At 53.4% G+C, this 19,899-nt stretch overlaps 1 protein-coding gene and 1 long non-coding RNA gene across 2 annotated transcripts; both read right to left on the bottom strand.

Moving 5' to 3' along the window:
• Window positions 1–746: 746 nt before the first annotated feature.
• On the bottom strand, window positions 747–2,111 carry LOC118976627 (uncharacterized). Its single transcript, XR_005064317.1, has 2 exons — window positions 2,000–2,111; window positions 747–1,743 (listed from the first exon to the last, which is right to left on the bottom strand). It is a non-coding gene; the product is annotated as an uncharacterized LOC118976627 (long non-coding RNA).
• Window positions 2,112–2,575: 464 nt separating this feature from the next.
• LGMN (legumain) lies at window positions 2,576–19,558 on the bottom strand. Its single transcript, XM_037031202.1, has 13 exons — window positions 19,406–19,558; window positions 12,769–12,866; window positions 11,714–11,795; window positions 10,365–10,450; window positions 9,645–9,720; window positions 9,117–9,179; window positions 8,304–8,370; window positions 7,316–7,434; window positions 7,138–7,227; window positions 5,983–6,183; window positions 3,963–4,133; window positions 2,982–3,049; window positions 2,576–2,725 (listed from the first exon to the last, which is right to left on the bottom strand). The coding sequence occupies exons 1-13, from the start codon at window positions 19,556–19,558 to the stop codon at window positions 2,683–2,685; spliced, it is 1,317 nt and encodes a 438-aa protein (XP_036887097.1). The 3' UTR covers window positions 2,576–2,682.
• Window positions 19,559–19,899: the final 341 nt, after the last annotated feature.

Below are 19,899 nucleotides of genomic sequence, written 5' to 3'. Positions count from 1 at the left end.
ACTGGGACCCTATGAGCCGTAGGAGGATAAACACCAAGGCTCTGTGACTGGACACTGCCCTTTACTTGGGAAATGCAACACAGCTGCTTTCCCCTTTACAGCCACGGACATTCGGGTTCTCGTAGTCGTGACGCAGGTAGAAAGACGGTTTTCCCACAGGGAGGACAAGTGGTGAAGCAGGGGCGGTGGGACGGTTAACAGTTCTAGAAAACACAGAGCTTTTACCACCTGTAGGGTGAGGCCTTTGAAGACATGCCCTTACGCGGGCAAACCTTGCACTTGTTACTTCAAACCCTAGACCCAGATCCATAGGGGGTAAGAGTCCTTTACCCCGAAGGCATTTCATGAGCCCTGTGAGGCCCTCACTGAGAAAGGAGGTTTGTGTTGATAAAAAACTGGCCCATGAGACACAAAGTATTGCCCTTGAACTTGTCAGACAGGCCTACTTGCCAGCACCACCCCTTCCATTCAAACTTTACGGCGTTAGTCACTGTCAAGACAGGTTTCACAATGCGAAGACAGGAGGTCATGAGTGGCGCGTTTAGTAGGTGTCCCCTTTTTTCTTTGCTTTTCCTCTAGCGATCTAAACAGCCAGCTATATATGGCTTGCTATTACCTTTTAAAGATTTTACAACCAGGGACTGAACCTGCAACACAGGCATGTGCCCCGACCAGGAATGAAACCTGAGACCTTCTGCTTTGGGGGATGACACCCTACCAACTGAGCCACACCAGTCAAGGTTACATGCCTTAGTTTGAAAAACAACTTTATTGAAGTATAATGAACAAACCACGTGACTTCCACTCAGCATGTACAATTTGATGGGTCCTCGTACACTGAAGAGTTCTATGATCATCACAACAATTGGTTTGGGGGCAGTTCCACCACTTCCAAAACACTCTCCATATGCCCTGCACCTGGTTAAGGGGCGACCCTGCCCCTGCTGTTGAGATGCAAAGACAGTGCAGGTAGAGGAGAGTGGACTTTTGGTGGGTGGGGGAGGAGGAAGCTGGAGAAGGTTCCAGGGAGAAACAGCACTTCCAGATACACCTTGAGGATCCATCGGATGGAGGGCAAGGCACTGCGGGGCCAGAGGGGGACCAGGAAGCAAAGGCACGGGAGGCTGGGCGGTCCAAGGAGCAGAGGGGCAGACGCAGAGCGGTGGGAAGGGGGTTGGGGGGAGAGGCCGGGGCAGACACTGCACAGTCAACGCCTGAAATTAAGACACAGGTTCGGTCACAATCTTTATTTTTCAAGACTTGCTCATTACTGAGGAATAAAACAAAGGCAATCAAAATACATTGTTTTCTAACAACAGCTTTCCATTTGGGACTTCCATTGCCCTTTAACAAAATCATTTTGAAGACTTAAGAGGCTCTAGCTTCAAATTCCTCAGCACAGGGAGGGATTCTCTCACTGGCTACAGAGGCGCAAGTGAACTTCCTGTTCCTGAAAACAAATAAACAAAAAAGTGTCCCCAAAAGCAGAGAGGCCTTCCTCAGCACGGAGCTGTGCCCAGCCAAGTCCGCAGCTTTCCGGAGCGCTGCACGGGGGAGCGCTGCACGGGGCCTCGGGACACCGGAGGCAGGGAACCGCCTGGAGTGCAGCCCGGACTCCTTCGCGCTTCATCCACTTCCAGTCGTACACGTGCTCTCAGGGACAGTGCTCACACGTGGAAAAGCAGCTGGAAGGCGGCAGTTCAGTAGTAGCCCAGGCACACCTGGTCCATGGCCGACTTTATTCTGTAAGAAACAGGAAGCGGTTGGTGAGCCACACCCACTTGGAAGAAACAGAGACGAGCGTGACCCAGCGTGGAACAGGCAGTCACTTATGACAGACCCGCATCACGATTAGCTCTGGGAACGCATCTCCTCCTCGTCCGTCCACAGTGAGAGGCCACGGCCAGGGAAGCCCACTGCCCACCGGCAGACAGGGAGAGCTGCTGCCCCCTGGCGCCGGCAGCGACCCTGACCCCGCAGCCGCCCCACGCTCACTGACCTGTCGACGGGATGCAGCCCCTCGCAGAGGTTGACCAGCACGTACAGGTGTCGCAAAGCGTACTCGTACTGGAGGGACACAGACCACAAGACTTGATCAGATGGTCATCGTCTCACCACACAATCACCTCTTAACTCGGGCACGGCCCCCTTTTGTGGTTACAGAGGCAAAGCGGCTTGCATAGTCCTTCTTGACCTTTTTTGGGCCAAGAGCCCCTCCCCACCTTTTGGTGATCCGGTCAGATTCACGAACCATCTGCCCCTAAAGTGCCCCATGCTCAGGGGCTGGCAGGCCACCGAGAGTCGGACCCAGGTCAGCGGTCCTGGTTGAGAACCCTCATGGCTCCACTCCCCTCTGGCACCTAGCACCTGACCTGGCTGTTTGGCTTTGCTTCTGGAAACCTCATTCTGGGGGGCACAACGATGAGGGAGATGGATGGTAAGTGAATGTCAGATTGGATCAGAGCAGGTTAAGACCAAAATAGCTGGGGATGCTGTGACCTGTGGGCCATGGCTGGCTGACGCCTTCGCTCACAGCACTGACCAGGGATGGGCTTTTTAGGGACCTCCCAACCCTGACANTGGAGTGCAGCCCGGACTCCTTCGCGCTTCATCCACTTCCAGTCGTACACGTGCTCTCAGGGACAGTGCTCACACGTGGAAAAGCAGCTGGAAGGCGGCAGTTCAGTAGTAGCCCAGGCACACCTGGTCCATGGCCGACTTTATTCTGTAAGAAACAGGAAGCGGTTGGTGAGCCACACCCACTTGGAAGAAACAGAGACGAGCGTGACCCAGCGTGGAACAGGCAGTCACTTATGACAGACCCGCATCACGATTAGCTCTGGGAACGCATCTCCTCCTCGTCCGTCCACAGTGAGAGGCCACGGCCAGGGAAGCCCACTGCCCACCGGCAGACACGGAGAGCTGCTGCCCCCTGGCGCCGGCAGCGACCCTGACCCCGCAGCCGCCCCACGCTCACTGACCTGTCGACGGGATGCAGCCCCTCGCAGAGGTTGACCAGCACGTACAGGTGTCGCAAAGCGTACTCGTACTGGAGGGACACAGACCACAAGACTCGATCAGATGGTCATCGTCTCACCACACAATCACCTCTTAACTCAGGCACGGCCCCCTTTTGTGGTTACAGAGGCAAAGCGGCTTGCATAGTCCTTCTTGACCTTTTTTGGGCCAAGAGCCCCTCCCCACCTTTTGGTGATCCGGTCAGATTCATGAGCCATCTGCCCCTAAAGTGCCCCACGCTCGGGGGCTGGCAGGCCACCGAGAGTCGGACCCAGGTCAGCGGTGCTGGTTGAGAACCCTCATGGCTCCACTCCCCTCTGGCACCTAGCACCTGACCTGGCTGTCTGGCTTTGCTTCTGGAAACCTCATTCTGGGGGGCACAACGATGAGGGAGATGGATGGTAAGTGAATGTCAGATTGGATCAGAGCAGGTTAAGACCAAAATAGTTGGGGATGCTGTGACCTGTGGGCCATGGCTGGCTGACACCTTCGCTCACAGCACTGACCAGGGATGGGCTTTTTAGGGACCTCCCAACCCTGACACCCTGCAGTCTGCAAACACTCAGTACCTCCCCTTTCTCCACAGGCCAGGGCCTGACTTCAACAGTAAATCTCGGGCGGAGTCAGACAGACCAGGGAGGGAGAAAAACCCAAACCCATGTGGCTGGTGAGCAGGACAGGGCCAGCAGCAGTGCGAAGAGAAGGAGGGCTGAGGCGTCCGTGACTGGTCGGCTCCTGTCCACGGGGACAAGGAAGAGTGTCCGGGGCCAGGATTTATGGTCAGCCAGCTGGACAACCTTCCTCCTCTCTGAGTGAGCCTGCTGGCCTGTTAGCCTGGGGGGAACCTTCCACAGGCTAATGCACCCGACGGGTGACCAGTGGACGGTGTTCACTGAGCCCCTGGGGTGACGACAACGGGGCGGCCCGTGGGGCCGGGGGCTCACCGTGGAGGAGTGCCAGTTGAAGCAGCGCGTGCGGAAGTGTGTCGCCGCAGCCTTGTAGCAGTCGTGTGCCGTGAGTGGGGCTCTCTCGGACAGCAGCCTCTCCGCCTCATCATCGGACCCCGTGACCAAGTACACGATCTTCCGCACTGACTTCTCCATGATGTTCCTGCTCTGTAAGGAGCACGTCTTTTCAGGACGCATCCTACCTAACGAAGCCTCTCGGGGGGCCCCGGGTGGGGGAGCGGCTTCTCTTTGCGTCCCCCCCCCCCCCCCCCGGTGCGCTGGAACAGCCGCCCGCACACCCACTCTGCACGCGGCAGGCGGCGTGACGCGGGCGCCTGTGATGGCCAGAAACCTTTTGATGTGTCCTATCCCTTGGGGTCTCCTAGCAGGATGAAAACATCGACACCCAAATGCCTGGAGAGCAGGCATGCCTGGCCCACTCTGAGGAAAGGGGGAGCATAGAAATCGCACCCCAAATTGCTTGTTGCACCTTTGCCATTCCAGAAACCCTCAAATGGTCACACAGGACACCACCGTGGACACTGTTTTCTACCCAGTGAAGAAAACCAACATCATTCGGAGGAGGCTGCTGCCTCACTAGCCAAAATTTACAACCAAGGCCTCTGGCCACACCACCCCCAAGCCTGAAAGCCACAAAGGCTGTGTGCCCACTGCATGTCGAACCAGGAGCTCTCCACGCGTAAGGCCAGATCCATGGGGCAGCCCAGGCCCCGCAGGGCTCCATAAGATCCTGCCTAGTCCAACGATGTAACTGCGTGAGGCTGGAAGCAGGTACAAGGGCCCGCTGACTCCACTACGTTGGGCAGAAAAGACATTTGCAAAAATGTAAAGTAATTCCACTCTCCTCACCAAAATTGTGTTTTAGGAAATGGTTATTTTTCATGCAAAATACATGAACACAAAATGGGTTTATTACTGTCCTTTCTAAATGAGTTAATATTTTTTAAATCTCAGTGTTTTATTTCTAATGCAGGAAATACTGACATAACCCACATAAACAGTAGCTCTTCGGGATGAATAAACTCAGAGTGTAACTAAGTCTAAGACTAGAAAAGTGTGAGAACTGCCACCTCACACTGTGGCACCGACAGAAAGTCTGTCCTGGGTAATGAGCTGCGATAGCTGGAGATACCAGCTGCCAGGAATACTGGATGCAGGGTGTGGAAAAGTGGGTTTACAGCTGCTCCTGTGGAAAATGCCAAAATAATTAATAATGTGAGAGTATAAACACTATTTTGCATACTCACAGCTGTAAACCTACTTTCGCCCCACCCCTATATATGAATTTAACACCAATTTTTATCTTTCCCAGAAGACTCAGGCCACGCTCCAGCATGCCAACCCCTGGGCTGTGCTGACTGGGGGAGGGAGGTCACACTGAGCCGGCTTTGCAGGAAGGGACAGCCAACCTGTGCCGAGTGCCCCAGAGGGTGTGCTCCTGGTGGTTCTGGCCGCAGTGCTGTAACATGACAAGCAACCCTGCCGGTTCCAAAGAAAGCGAGACACTACAGAAGACAAACTTACTAATCATGAATGCCAACCCAAGCACATTAAAAAGAGGCTCTGACTAGGGTTTCCTAAGGTGGCAGAAATTTTTTGTAGATTGGAATTAAAAAAAAAAACAGGACTACCTAATAACTCACCAAGCAGCAAGATAAAAATGTCCTCTAAGCAACTAGGTATAAAGAAAAACAAAAACAAAAACTGCCCATGTGCCACGGTCCCTGGGGAGAATACTGGGAACACACCCTCCGCTCCCTGTCAGCACGGAGGCCAAGGCCAGTTTACCAATGAAGAATAAAGACAAGCACTCATCGGCTCACAGGCTTCCACTTACAGAGAAACAAAGGCCAGCATCCATTCCCACACACTTTGGCAGGAGGAGGCGTCCGGGACCCCAGAGTTCGAGCCCCCAGCTCTGAGCAGCCCTGGCTCACGTTCCGGTGGAGGCCCAGACAGAGCGCGCGGGGCCCAAGCGGCCTGTCCCAGGACTGACCTCCAGGTGCCTGTGGATGGCCTCGACAAGACGCCTGGACTCCTGCAGGTCATTGGTGGCCATCAGTTTCCTTTTCATGATCATGAGGGGCACCTCGGGGCTTGGAGTGAGGTCAAGGCGCTGGACTGGAGGCAGTGAGATAGGAGAACTGGCTTTGTGTTTCGTCCCCTGAAACTGCATCAGCTTCATGGTAGAGATCGACTAGGGGAGATGGAAAGAAAGAAGCCTGCTGGGGCAGGAAGAGCAGACGTGCCAACCGTCCCCTGGGTCTGGGGGCTCATAGTTCGTGCCTCGTGGTTTCAGGCCTGCAAAGATGTGCGGCAGCAGGCGAGGCAGCAGGTCCCAGGACCCGGAGCCCACCAGCGATGGGCTTCAGCTCCGCCTGGCACCCGGCGCAGCAGAACTGCTACCCTTTCGTCTACGAAGGGCAATCTCTCCTCCACGTCACGCAGAGGGCGGCCCAGAGTCATGTCAGCCAGTGCTGACCCTGGCTGTGCTCACCCTCCATGCTCACCCCCTGTCCCTAGTGCCCAGCAGTAGGAAGGTGCAAAGCATCTGTCCAGGTGACAGCCGAGGCCTGGGTCCACTGGGATGGACAGAGCTAAAGCCACAGAGGGGCCACCTGAGGCCCAAGCCTTCATCCTGCTGCAGACCTGCCCAGACAGCCTTGATGAACGTGCCTATCTAACTACGCAGGTCCCTTCTGGACCTAGTTGGAAGGAAGAAGTCTCCAATCTACAGTCAGAGGGTAAAGGTAGCACCCTGCTACTGCAGAGGAGGCAGGACCCGGCCGATCGGGGAAGTCAGAGCGCCTTCTCACTGTGCACCCGGCCTGTGTTTAGTGTTTTTGATGCATGACCCTCTTTCATGCCCCTAATTACCTTGTGCACAAAGGCTCTGACCATGGAGGACATAGAGACTCAAAGAGGTTACGCAGCTTGCCCAAAGTCTGATGACTTTGAGAGTTTGACCCTAGCAAGGTCTGACTCCAAAACGCAAATAGGGTCCCCAGGATGGAGTGGCCGGGAGTGGCAGAGGCGTCACTGCTCCAGCGGGCTCTCACCCAGCCCCTGTTGCTCTTCACCAGGATGTGAACAGTCCAGGTGAGTCGGCAGGGGGCGGGGCACTGAGCCAGGATGCGAGGCCCCCACTCACCTTGTTTCCATACTGCATGACGTGGCTGGTGTTGGTGTGGGATTTCACGAGCTGGTACTGCTTGTGGAGGGTCTCCCTGGTCAGGTCCTCCTGCAAAAGCACAAACAGTGAAGTCCCCTGACCGTCAGAGCTGGAAGGTTAAGCCTCAGCCGAGCAGCAGGCCCCCTGAAGGGCTCACCACGTCCGAGTCTTCCATCCAGTTGACGCTGTACCAGTCCCCCAGGTAGGTGGACCTCTCCTCGTCGTAGTAACAGGCATAGGACGACTCGTCGGGGTTGGCAGCAGTGGTCGCGTACACTACGAGGAATCAGAGACGCCCGTCAGTCACACGGGGCTCTGCACTGCAGGTTCCACTTGCAGCTTGAGCCTTTGCCTCTTTCCCGCTGCAACCAGAGCGGCCCCCGGAGTCCACACAGGGAGTGGGAAGACATTGAGGTCCCGGCACCGTTCCTTCAGTTACGATAATGCGGCTAAAATGACACGTGGGAGGAAGAGAAGCCAGTGGACAGACGCCCTGTGCAGCAACGAGCAGGCACGTGTGCCCGTTGGGACCCGAAGCAGTTCTGGAGCAACGCTGCAAGGTTTGAACAGCTCTGGCGACTTGAAGAATATATACCTAATTTAGTATCTGGAGAAAGTTAACATTTATTGAAGAAACAGGTGGGCTGAACCTACGCAATAGCAACCACTTACTACCTATCTACCACGGGCTCAGAACTGTGCTTGACAAATGTTATAATCTACAATGATGAACAAACAAACAGGTACTATCTTTATACCCATTTTATAGATGGGACTATCTGAGGGTGAAAGAGGGTAAGTTACATGTCCAAGATCAAAGCCAGCAAGCACCCCATCGCAAAGGACAGGCCAGTCCAAAGACTGTGATTTTGGACCTAAGGGGCTTTACTGGAAGCTGGGTGAGCACCATGGATGGAAACTCACATACAGATTCCTTCTGCTCTGACCACTAATCCTGAAGACGCAGAGGAAGCCCAGAGCTGCCTACCCCCATCTCCCCACTTCTACGTACCAGGCTGCCCTGGGTGCCCGCTTACGCAGAGTACTTGGCTCTTCACGCTGGCAGAATTGGAGAGTGACCAACTGCACCCCCGAGCACCGCACTCACCCAGCCTGGCCCAGAGGCCAGGGCTCCCAGCACCTACCGTTGATGTTGGTGGGCAGGTGCTTCATCATGGACCCAGACTCACAGGCTTCGATGTAGAACACCATCTGGAGGGGAACGAGATGGGCCCCCTCACACCTCGGCCAGGCCGACCTCTCCCCGATGTCACTTCATGCCCACGCTCCTGACCCATTCTAAGAGGCCCTCACTGCCGCTTTGGGAGACATCTCCGCTGTGAGGGGCTGCCGGCACTCGGATAGGGCTGGAATTCACTCATCACTGTAAGTGATCTGTGAAACAACGCAGAGCGCACGGAGCCACAGAGACGCTAGGGAACTGCTTCACTGACCAGCACGGGGAGGCGGCGCGGCAGGCCGTCCCTCCACGTCTCTATCGTCTCTATCGTGTCCCTGCCGGAGCTACGCGGTCTCCACAAAGGGAGCCACACAGCGAGCGAGGGCCAGAGTGAAAATAAGTTGGTGACATTTTCCTCCCTGCCTGCCCCGAATTGGTGACAGCCCTCAAACAGCAGTCCTCGAAGTAGGGTCCCTGCACCAGCAGCATCAGTGCCAACTCGGAAAGGCGAGTTCTCAGGCCTCTCCCCAGATCTCAGAGTCAAACTCTGGGCGGGGACCCCCACTCTGCCCTGTAACAAAACCCCCAGGGATTCTGATCCACTGGCTAAAGCCCCAGAATCAGAAAAGGTTTACCCTGGGAAACCAGGCTGAGTGAAAGGCACCCTTTCCAGAAAACACAGCCACCCAGAGTTAGAGGCCAGCCGCGGAGCAGCGGGCTCTGCTTCCGTTGCGCCCCTCGCACTCCTACCCCCCGGGCGCCCCAAATGTGACATTACCCTTTGGTACTTTTTGTGTTTGTGCATGTAACGGATGGTCTCGTTCAGGTCCTTCACATGAAGCTACAAGGTAAGAACACTGAGATTCAGATGAAGACCTCAAGAGAAACCATTTGCTGGAAAACCCGCAACAAAGTCCCAGTGACGCATACACCCCCGGAAATACGCGCAGCGCCCCGCCCAGCACCCCCCTGGGATGTCATCTCGAGGGTTTCACTCATGCATTTACGAGGGGCAGGCGAATGTGTGTCCTCGCCCCCCTCGCTGCCCAGAGCCCTCAGAGGCAGTGCCCCATTGCTGAGCCTGGCACCGTGGTCCCAAGTGCTGACACAGCCACTGACGCCGGGACGGGAACAAAAAGTGGGGCAGCCAACCGGGAGAGGTGCCTCTCGGTAGGTTTCGAGCTGCTGAGTGCGTCCCCACACACCACCCTGCTAGGACACGAGAAACCCACCTCGCAGGTGCAATGCCACACCCAGGTTTTGTTTTCCATTCTAGTTTGCCCGTAAAACACTAAGAAAAACTCACATCGTCATTGGGAAAAGCCAGTAACCCCGTGGCTCCGTGGTCGGTGAAGTAAACAAACACGTGGTCCCGGGGTCCGCTGCCAAGAGAGCAGGCGGAGGAGAGTCAGCGGCCATTCCTGTTCCCATTTCTACTTCTTTGAAGTCGCCCTAACCAAGAAACCGAGGCGTTTGGGGATTCCAGTCTCCCAACCAGGGAGAGTCACTCTGAGCTGCAAGGCACCGTGGCCTCAGAGTCATGGCCGCACAGAGCACTCCGTGCTGGGGCTCAGCAGACAGAATGGGTGTGATTTGGAAAGCGGCGTCCTTTGGCAACTGGGCCTCATCCCAGGCAGCCACGCTCCCCATTAGGTCTCCCCCAAATGAGTAAGGGGGCAGGACACACACCCAAATGCGTCCTGCAGCTCCAGCTTGGCCTCCGGGCCCCTCGGCCTGCACCGTCTGGGACACCCACCTGCCCACCCTCACCAGGGCTTCCACTCAGCGGGTGCTGCTTCAGGGCTGCAGCAACGCAGTAACTCACTCAGAACCAGTATGGTTCATCCCACACACACGTCCCCCTCTGCTCCGCCTCACACGAGCTTACAAGTGCTCAGGTGTCCCCTCTAGTGTAAGAGCAACAACCGTTCCTCCCGGGTGAACAAGCTGGGAGCCCGGAACAACTCTGCCCTAGCTGCCGAGTCATTCGGAGACGTGTGACCCCCACAAAGCAGGCAGCCATTACCTTTTCAAGACCTTCCCAGATCCTTTGCCCTTCACTGCTTCTGCATCACCCCTCAGCACAGCAAGGAAGTTTTCCGGTGTGACATCCTGCAAACAATGGGGAGTAGCAATCAGACGGGCCATTCCCGGTCAGAGCGTCTGCTGAGCCTGCTGCAGGCCTGGGCCGCCAGCTGCCCACACAGCTCCAAGGCCCGGGGCTCTGGAACCAAGACAGATCCCAGTCAAGAAGGATTTTTCTGGGGCATGTGCTCCACCTCTTCTCAAATAACTTTGTCTGTGGCTGATGGCACTCAGCAAGCCTGCCATTCCTCCTGGACCACCCTGAAGTCCACGTGGAGGTGCCCAAAGGTGCTGGTCGGCCAGGACAAGTGGCAGACGAAAGGCGTACCCCCTCAGGGGGACGGCGAAGAGGCAGCAGAAACGTTAGCACTGGGCCTGCCCCTCACATCCAGCTGGCTGCCTAAGAGGCTGACTCGGAGAACATCCCATGTCCTTAAAGGAGATTTCCTAAACTAATCCTTACTCATTAAAAAAAAAAAATAGCAATAAAGAAAAGCACAAAAGAATAAGAGAATCACCCAAAATCCCACCACTTAAATTCCGGACATTGCCTTCTACAGGGTGAGACAGAAGTACACCGTGCAAACAAGTGCAGACCTCCTTCTGCCCCACTCTGTGTAACTACACAGAGATAAGTCCATACCAATGGGATCATCTATATTACATGTATGATGCGTTCACTTTAACTGTACTTGAGTTTAAAAGAGAAAACTGAAACTAGAAGAATTGCTACACTTCAGAGAAACATTTATCACCAGGAATATCAGTTCCTAAAATACGCATCTGATGGTAAGAAAAAGAGACTCTGAAGCTGTGAGGCTGGAGTCATGGTAGTATTTTTAACAACGTGTCAATTTATATAGCCTCAGCCACTGAGAAAGATGTGATAGTGTGGAAGTGATATAAGGTAATAATAATGAACAGAAACCTATCTCAGCAAACTCTGAAGATGCTTTGTGCGGGGCTGGGGCTGAGAAAATGGATTTCTGGAAGAGCCCAGGTGCCCTGGAATCAGATCAGCGGCGGCGCCTCCAGAAACCCCGTCAAAGGGAATGTTTCATCAGGCTGAACATGTCAGAAAACTGGAAACTGAAGACTGGTAAACTACAATTTACTTCTTTCTTTTCTCCCTGCTCTGCTTCCTATCAAAACTCTCCAAAATTACTCCTCAAGCACAAACCTTAAAACAAACACGAAACAGTGACCAGAAACCAGCGTAGTGCGGTTCTGGCCCTAGAAATGCCCCGCACACGGGAGCCATCGGAGAAGAGGGGCAGCCCACCGCCTCACCTCCCCGGTGTAGTCCTTCAGCACGCCTGCGTACACATCCGAGCCGTTGGGCCTGTTGATCACGACTCCTGGCGTAGGGTTGCTGCAAACAGAAGGACACACCTGAGGCCCCGACCGACACAAACAAGCAACCACCGTGCTCGTGGAAGACGCTGCTGCCCGCACAGACCGTCTCCAAGTGTTAACAGATCTTAGCAGCTTGGGGATCTCGGTCACCCCACGAGTCAAGCATGTGGCAGGAGCAGCGAAGGCCGAGTTCTAACACCCAGGGCAGGGCCAACAGCCCAAGTGTGCTGGCCTCCTGCCGGAAGCCACCCAGCATCTCAGGGGCCAGATCTCACCCAGAGATCTCAGAGCAAAACCGCTTGTACAAAAAGACAGGACGGGAGACAAGACATTAGTGTAAGAGTTTAAGCATTAAAGCTCAGAATGGATTTTCAGCTGTCCCATGCATGACCTCAGCAAAGGGCAGCAGCCTCCACACGGGCCACACATGGCGGGGGCGGGGGGGCGGTCTAGGGGCTGTGGAGACCCAGGCTGGTGAGGTTTCACACCCATACCTGCCGTTCCTGATCTCCTCTGGAATTCAGGGGAGCAGGCGTGACAAACTATTTGTAAAATCAAACTCAACAAGTAATAAAAGTGAACAGGTATGTAAAGGGGGGGTGGGATCCAACCTACAAACGAGCCTCCTACCTGCGGCCTGCAGAGGGGTCCCCCCTGCGCTGTCCCCCCTGCACTGCCCACCTGTGCGGAGCAGGCACCACAGAACCCAACGACGAGCTCTCCGGGCTGAGCAGGAGCTTCTCACTGTGCTGTCAGCGCTTCCGAAGCCCCAGCCCCAGCCCCGCGTCGCCCCGTCGCCCGTCCCTGCCACCTCCCTGGTGCCCCGAGTTGCGTCCAAAGCTCTACAGGAAGCAGCCCTGGGAGGTTTCACCTGTGAGTCTGCTTCTGTCCTCATGTCAGGCCACTCATCTAAGGATCCCGTGAGTCTCTGTGCATTTGAAACAAATGCCCTGAAGTTCTCTGCCACCAGGGAAGGCACCCGTACTTACTCCTCAGCGTTGGCAATGTCGTCGTACATCATCACAACGATCTGCTCGTCGGGAATCCCGTTGCGGTGGACGATCTGGTAGGCGTGGCACGCGTCGGCCTGGGAGAGACGGTCCCGGCCAGTGTTAGGGGCTGCCCGGGGGGGAAGGCTGGCTTTGGAGTTCTAACGAGCAACGCGTTCTTTCTCACGGGAAGCAGGCTGGGAATCACTGCCTATTGCTCAGGTCTTTATATTATTTCAAAACATTTATATTTTTGCTCTAATTTTTTAAATGCCCCCCCCACCTGTTATCCAAGCTCTTATTCTTTACGCAGTTAATGTATATGCGGACTTCACCCCACCCCCACCCCAACCACTGCATCTACAAGTAGCAAGGGCCTTCTCGAGAAAATCAGTATTTCGTCAGATTTAACCTACACCTATGACAACAGCGGAAGGGAGCAGACACACCCACCAACTCACCTCAGTGACCAGTCCCCCCATTATTACTCCTGTCAGAGGGCAGGTTCATTAAAAAACAAACTTAGGAGCCCTGGCTGGTGTAGCTCAGTGGATTGCGTGCGGGCCTGCGAACCAGAGGATTGAGGTTCAATTCCCAGTCAGGGCACATGCCTGGGTTGCAGGCTGGTTCCCTGCAGGCCAACTCCCAGCAGGGGATGCATGAAAGGCAACCATACATTGATGTTTCTCTCCCTCTCCTTCCCCTCTAAAGATAAATAAATAAATAAATAAATAAAGTCTTAAAAAAAAAAAAAAACAAACTTAGGAATAAGTCCAACAGAAGAAATGCAAGAGTCACACACTGAAAATGATAAAATACCTGAGATGAAGGAGAGACATCTCAGTCATAGGTCAGAGACTTGATATTATTAATTTTTTTTAAACGATCAGCAGGGTTTTGCAGAAATTGACAAGATGATCCTAAAACTTATATAACATTGAAAAAGACCTAGACTGGACAAATTTTGAAAAAAGAAGAACAAAGTTGGAGGACTCTCACTTTCTGATTTCAAAACTACTCTGGGGAAACACAGGCTTTCGATAGACGGTGCTGGGACAATTTGGACATCCACATGCAAAGCATAAACTCGGGCCCTCATTTCACACAACAGTTAACTCAAAATGGGTCACAGACTTAAATGAAAGGGCCAGAGAAAACTTCTGGGAGATAACGGAAAATCCGGGGCCTGGAGCTACAATTGCAAAGATGTCACGGGTCTGACACCAGGAGCACGGTGTACAAAAGAAAAAAATGATAAACTGAACATCATCAAAGGGTAAAATTTCAGCACTTCAAAGACACCGTTAAGAAAATGAAATGGCAAGCAAGAGAGTACAAGAAAATATTTGCAAAACATTCCCTAACAGGAATGCAAAGAATATGCAAAGAACTCTTGTATCTCAACAAGATCATCACCCAGGCAGGAAGATAAAGATCTGAGCAAAGGTCACTGAAGAAGACACGCGACCCACACACGGCCAGGCCCCTCGGAGGCAGGCACGGACAGCCTGTTGCGTGCGTGGCAGCTCCAGACAGGTAGGCAAGGCCCGTCACAGGCAGTGTCCGACACTGGTCTGCCCTGGAGCCCCGCCCAAGGGGGCACCAGAGCCTGGCCCAGCTGCGAACGTCAGCAGCACACCCAAAGGGAGGTCCTGGCAGGGACCCGGCCCTGCAGGAAATAGCTCCGATGCGGGGCAGAGGGTGGAGTCTTTACTGGCACACAAAAGAAATAAAAGTAGGGTTCACCTCAGTAAAATCATTCGGAAATGATGTTGAAGGCTACTTGACTCACTTCCCTGAACACGTCTGACCTAAATGAATTTTTCCTCTTTAGAAACAGAAGGGCTGAGTAAGGCAACACTGGAGAGGAGGATATTGAGCAAGACTGCGCCCTCGGGACTGCTGAGCTGAGATTGCCGTGGCTCTGCACGGATGTCAGCTCTGCTGGGCTTGCTGATGCACCCTGTGATTTCCTGCTGCTGGCTGCCTGTTTCTGCTCCCTCCGGCTCTGGCCGGCCATCAGCTAATAAGGTCAATCTGTTTGGAACAAAGGCCAAAGGCCAAAATACAGTGCTCCGGTCTCAGGTACTCTGAAAGGCTGAGGGGTCCACTTTCCAGCCAGGAAGGAGCTGAGAAGGGGTTCTCGAGGTCCGCCCACCCAAAGGGTGTACGCATATCACCTCCTGCTATGTGCTCTGAGTACTGGCAAGGTGAGGCCGGGGGCAGCTGTGCAGGGCTGCCAGGTCAAGGGGGAGCAGGAATGACACCTGAGGTCTGTGCAAATCCAGGGCCCACATCCTTTCGTGACCCTGTGCTGCATCTGGCCTGTGCGTGGACAGCCCTCCAGGACTAGCTGCTTTCCCCTAACTCAGCCCTGCTCCGCCCTCCACCCTCATCTCTTCCCACTGGGCGCCTCTTCAAAAGCGCTGGTTTCTTTTTTGAAATATAGAAGTGATACTTTGCAACCACATGGATTAACCTCAAAAAACACATGCCAAGTCCGTGATTTTCAATTGTTGCGCTGCAGGAATTTTTAAAGCATGCAACATATGACTGTTTAGTCAGGGGCACTGACCTCTTTTTCCCTTAGATTGTCAAATAAAAAAAAACAATAGTCAACACAATAGCAGTTTGGTGTGAATGAATCAAAATTATACCTATTTTTTGTCATATCAGCAAAAAAATAAATTTTTAGGTGTGCTGCAGAATTTTAGCAATCAGTTTATATGTGCCGTGAGTTGAAAAAGGTTGAAAATTGCTGTGCTAAGTGAAAGAAGCCAGACACAAAAGACGACATATTATCTGATTCCATTTGTATGACATTTCCAGAGAAAGCAAAACAAGAGACAGGGAGCAGACCCATGGTTACATGGGGCTGGGAAGAAATAGGGACTGACTACAAATGGGCACAGGGAACTTTCCAGAATGATGGGAGTGTCCTAGAATGGGACCGTGGTAATGCCTGCATCGCTGCATGAATTTACTAGAAATCACTCAACCATACCATTCATTACCAAAGGTGGAATGTATGATGTCAACACTATGTCTCAGTGAAGCTGTTTTTAAGAAATGGTGATCACACCCAGTTTTAAAATACACAGAATGAAAGATGGCCTTATGGTGGCACAGCCATGTGACCCTCCATCATTGCATCTCTTCCTTCCTCCTCCTGCACATACAAGTTCAAGACCTCTCCCTCCCTCTCTGCCTCAGCGGAAACCTCCCAGCCTGCCTCCCCTGGGCCCCAGGACACTCGTGCCCTCACAGCCTTCCTGCAGGAGGCGGTGGGCCCCTTCCTCTCCCCCACGACCACCAACTCCTGACCCACACAGGTGGGCTCAGCATTCTCAGGCTCCTCTGCCCTCCTTCTCATTCCCAGCCCCACTGCCCAGCAATGACCTCCACCTGCCCCCACTCCCTTCCTCCTGGTTAACACCTGGCTCACACCTACCTCCCTTCCCAACTCCTGAGAGCCTCAAAGTCCTTCTAGTGACAATGAACTTCACCTGCAACCTGCTTCGGCATCCACCCCCACCACCCCACCCAGGCCTTAGCTACTCCTTCCTCATGTGCACAAGCTTCTGCCCTGAGAGAAACCTCCCCCCGCCCCTGCCAGCCCGACTCCTCCCCGGTCACCTACTTCTTCCCTCCACATGCCTGTTGAGGACAGGCTGGACAGCTGTCTCCACATGTGCCTGCACTTCAGGACTCTCCCTCCCCCCACTCCCCAGAGTCTTGCTTCCACCCCACCCTTGGGAGAATCGCCGTCCCCAGGTCTTGCCCTCCCCACTCAGAATGTCCCTCCAGCACCCCTTCGGACCAAGCTGCTCCCTGTCACGCACAAAGCCCACCCAAAAATGGGAAACTGAGAAATCCCATTCAGTCGAACCCAAACCCAGTTTCAAGAACCCTCGCAAAGCAATAGAGAAGCGCTGATTTCGCTGTGCTGGTGTCCTAATCTTCCCTTCACTGAAGAAATTTGCGGTGATGAGTGCTGTGTTAATCCAAGGGAAACGTAAGCCTCTATCGAAATGTTAGTTTCAAATTTCTGTATAGGTTCTACAGGGAAAGTCCTTTCAAATGCTTTTAATGATTAGCCTCCAAAGTCAACAGAGCACACACCAGCAGCTGGCCGAGAACACAGCCAGGCCAGCCAGCAGCAGTGTGCGCTGAGGTCGGCAATGACTCAGCCCAAGTGTTTCCTCTCTCAGGGCCGGGCATCCTGGGGACAGGATGGCAGTCCAGCCACTTCCTTTGCCTTGCTTCCCTCCGTCCTATTTCAATATTATCTTGCCCAGGGAAACGAGCTACACTTGAGAGGAAAAAGGGATTTTGTGGGAGCAAAGGGTAACTGGATACGGGTACGTAATGACGTAATGAGGTCTGACCAGTCTTTCACATTGGCTGTATGAAAACCAGGGTGGCCGCTGAGTCAGCCTGTGGACTCCCAGTGACCCATAGCGAGTCTTTCTCTTGGCGGCCAGAGGGGGAGGGGAGGCCTGACAGCCGAGCAGGCACCGTCTCAGGTTGCTCCTAGAAAGTGGGTCAGGCTTCTTGTTAAGTATTAAAAGGAAGAAGGGTCATTTTGCTGTGGCAACAAGTTTTTAATCAAGCCAGGTTTCCTATTCAGCTAACAGACAAAAACCATTTAAGAAATAACTCACTCAATAACCATCCATTTTCAAGCCCATAGGAGTTTATCTACACAACCCCTACCTAACAGAGAAGCAAACCAACACCCTGGAAGGCAGACCCACAGGAGACACTCACTGGCCGGCCTCCAGGACACGGGCTGCAGGCCTGTGCTGGCCAGCACAGCGGCCACTGACCACAACGCAAGGCGACGAGCTCTGCAACGGCGGCCAGTCTGCACTGAGTGCACCGTGAACATCGACACACACTGCATTTCAGTGACTCAGTGCACAGTATAAAATGTGTGGTATCTTATTACCAACTCTTCATACCGATTGCAAGTGAAAGGTAATAGTTGGATTTACTCGATTAAATTAGATAAATTTTACTTTTAACTTTAAAAAATGTAGCTATTAGAAAATTTACCACAAAACACATGGCTGCCTACTGGACAGTGATGCTCCCGAGCTCACTGGTCCAGGTTCAAATCCAGGCTCCGCCACTTGCCCACCAACCCGCACTGGGTGAAGTGCTGGCCCTTTCTCTGCCTCAGTCCACTCATTAGCAAAGAGGGAATAAGGATCAGAACTATTGCCTATAACCCGCTACAGGGATTAAATGAGTTCACTGGGTAAAAGGCCCCTTGAAGATGGTCTAGCATGCGCTGTGATGGCCTACGCATCCCGTTTCTCAGAATTAAAAGATGAAATGAGTTTTTAAGTTACAGCTTTATTGAGATATAGTTCATGTACCATAAAAGTCAGCCTTTTAAAATACACAACCCTGTGGTCTCTAGTATATTCACCAAGCACACATACTCACCCCTAATTCCAGAGTATTTTCACCACCCAAAGACAGTCCCCACAGGCACGCTCCCCTCCACCCAGAGCTTGGCAACTGCCAGCCCACATTCTGTCTCTACAGATTTTCCTCACCTGGACATTTCAGATAACTGGCATCCCATAGTATGTGGCCTTTTGCAACTGGCTCCTTTTATTTAGCATAATATTCTGAAGGTTCATCCATGTTGAGGTATTGCTACTTCCTTTTTTTAATGACCCACGCACAGATATACATCTTGCATACCGGTGCATACCCGTCCATCAGATGAGGGACACTTGGACTGTCCCCACGAACAATCCTGGCCGCCATGAATAGTGCCCCTATGGTCGTTTGAGTACCGGTTTTTGGGAGAACGCGTGTTCACTTCTCTTGGGTAGGTGCCTGGCAGTGGAATCGCTGGGTGCTATGGTAACCCTACGTTTAACCTTTTGAGGAACTGCCAGACTGTTTCCCAAAGTGGCTGCACCATTTTACATGCCCACCAAGAGGCTGCACTTTTAATGTATTACAGATGTGGGTTCAGGGCTGACTTGCTGGAACTGCCGGGGAAGCTGGGGAGGAGGCGGTGAAGGGAGAGCAGCGGGGCAAAGACACGGAGGGCACGGAGGCTTCCAGAAGCTCTGACCAGGGCCCTGGGCTTCAGTCCCGCTGCACCTCGACCTCTGTGAGGAAGAGGCAGGCCACTTCCTCTCTTTGCTTCCTTATCTACAGGAGGGTGTGGACCAGCGGGTCTCAACCAGAATGTCTGATAAAAGCCGAGACACTTCTGGTTGTAACAGTGGGGAAGGAAGTAGGTGTCGCTCCTGTTATCTAGTGGGTAGAGGTCAAGGATGCTGCTAAACATCCTACAATGCGCAGGGCAGCCCCCCAAAGAATAACCTGGTCCCACACGGACAGTCCAAGGCTGAAAACCATAGGTCAGATTGATGCGACTCGGTGGGGGCCATTTTGAGGAACTGCCCAACTGCTTTCCAAAATAAATGTACCCTTCTGCAACCCCCAGCAACACGAGGGTTCCCGCGTCTCCACAGCCTCGCCAACACACACGTTCGCCAGCCTAAAAGCAGCGTAACGGCTCTTTAAAAGGCCGGTTCTACTGACGAGGTCCAGGGTTGTTTCCAGAATGCCAGTGCCATGAGAAGGAGATCAGTCATGCTCTTACCTGGTGCCTGTAATTAAACCAGCCGTTCGAACCCGCGACGATGACCACCCAGTGCTTGCCTCCATCCTCGGGATCGTCCTCGGGAACAGCCCCCGCTCCCAGCATCAGGCTGAGCAACACGGCTATTCCCCAAACCATTCTGTACCTCGGCATTCAAGCACAGACACCTGGGAAGGACAAAGCAGAGTCAAGCAACAAAGGGATGAGAAGAACGGAATACTGCTGGACTCTAAGAAAGCACCAGAGAAAGCAGGTCGAATGGGAGGACCATGCAGTCATCAGGCAGAACGTGCTGAGGGTAAACATGGTGACGACGGAACCTTCGTTTTAGGTCTGCTGCCCCTTTTCCCCAGGTGGGGAAGGGGACGGACTGCCCGTACCTCCCAGCAAACTCAGTGCAAATTAAAGTTATGAGTACATACCACAGGATATGCAGAAAAGTCTCTGAGCAACCTTTAAAGGTTTGTCACAACTTGGTATGCGGCAGATAAAAT

This window comes from Sturnira hondurensis, unplaced genomic scaffold (genome assembly GCF_014824575.4).
Source record: "Sturnira hondurensis isolate 20B ecotype Veracruz unplaced genomic scaffold, ASM1482457v3 Scaffold0021143, whole genome shotgun sequence".
In the NCBI taxonomy this organism is placed as follows: Eukaryota; Metazoa; Chordata; class Mammalia; order Chiroptera; family Phyllostomidae; genus Sturnira; species Sturnira hondurensis.
This window is presented reverse-complemented; position numbering and strand designations above follow the sequence as displayed.

Bases quoted from the DNA above. Each gene is read 5' to 3' on its own strand.
- LGMN (XM_037031202.1), bottom strand. From the start codon at position 19,558: ATGCCGAGGTACAGAATGGTTTGGGGAATAGCCGTGTTGCTCAGCCTG. The intron at 8,371-9,116 runs GTAATGTCACAT...GTTCCCCTCCAG, and splicing joins AACACAAAAAGTACCAAAGG to ATGGTGTTCTACATCGAAGC. The intron at 2,726-2,981 runs GTCAGTGAGCGT...TGTTTCTTACAG, and splicing joins GGGCTGCATCCCGTCGACAG to AATAAAGTCGGCCATGGACC.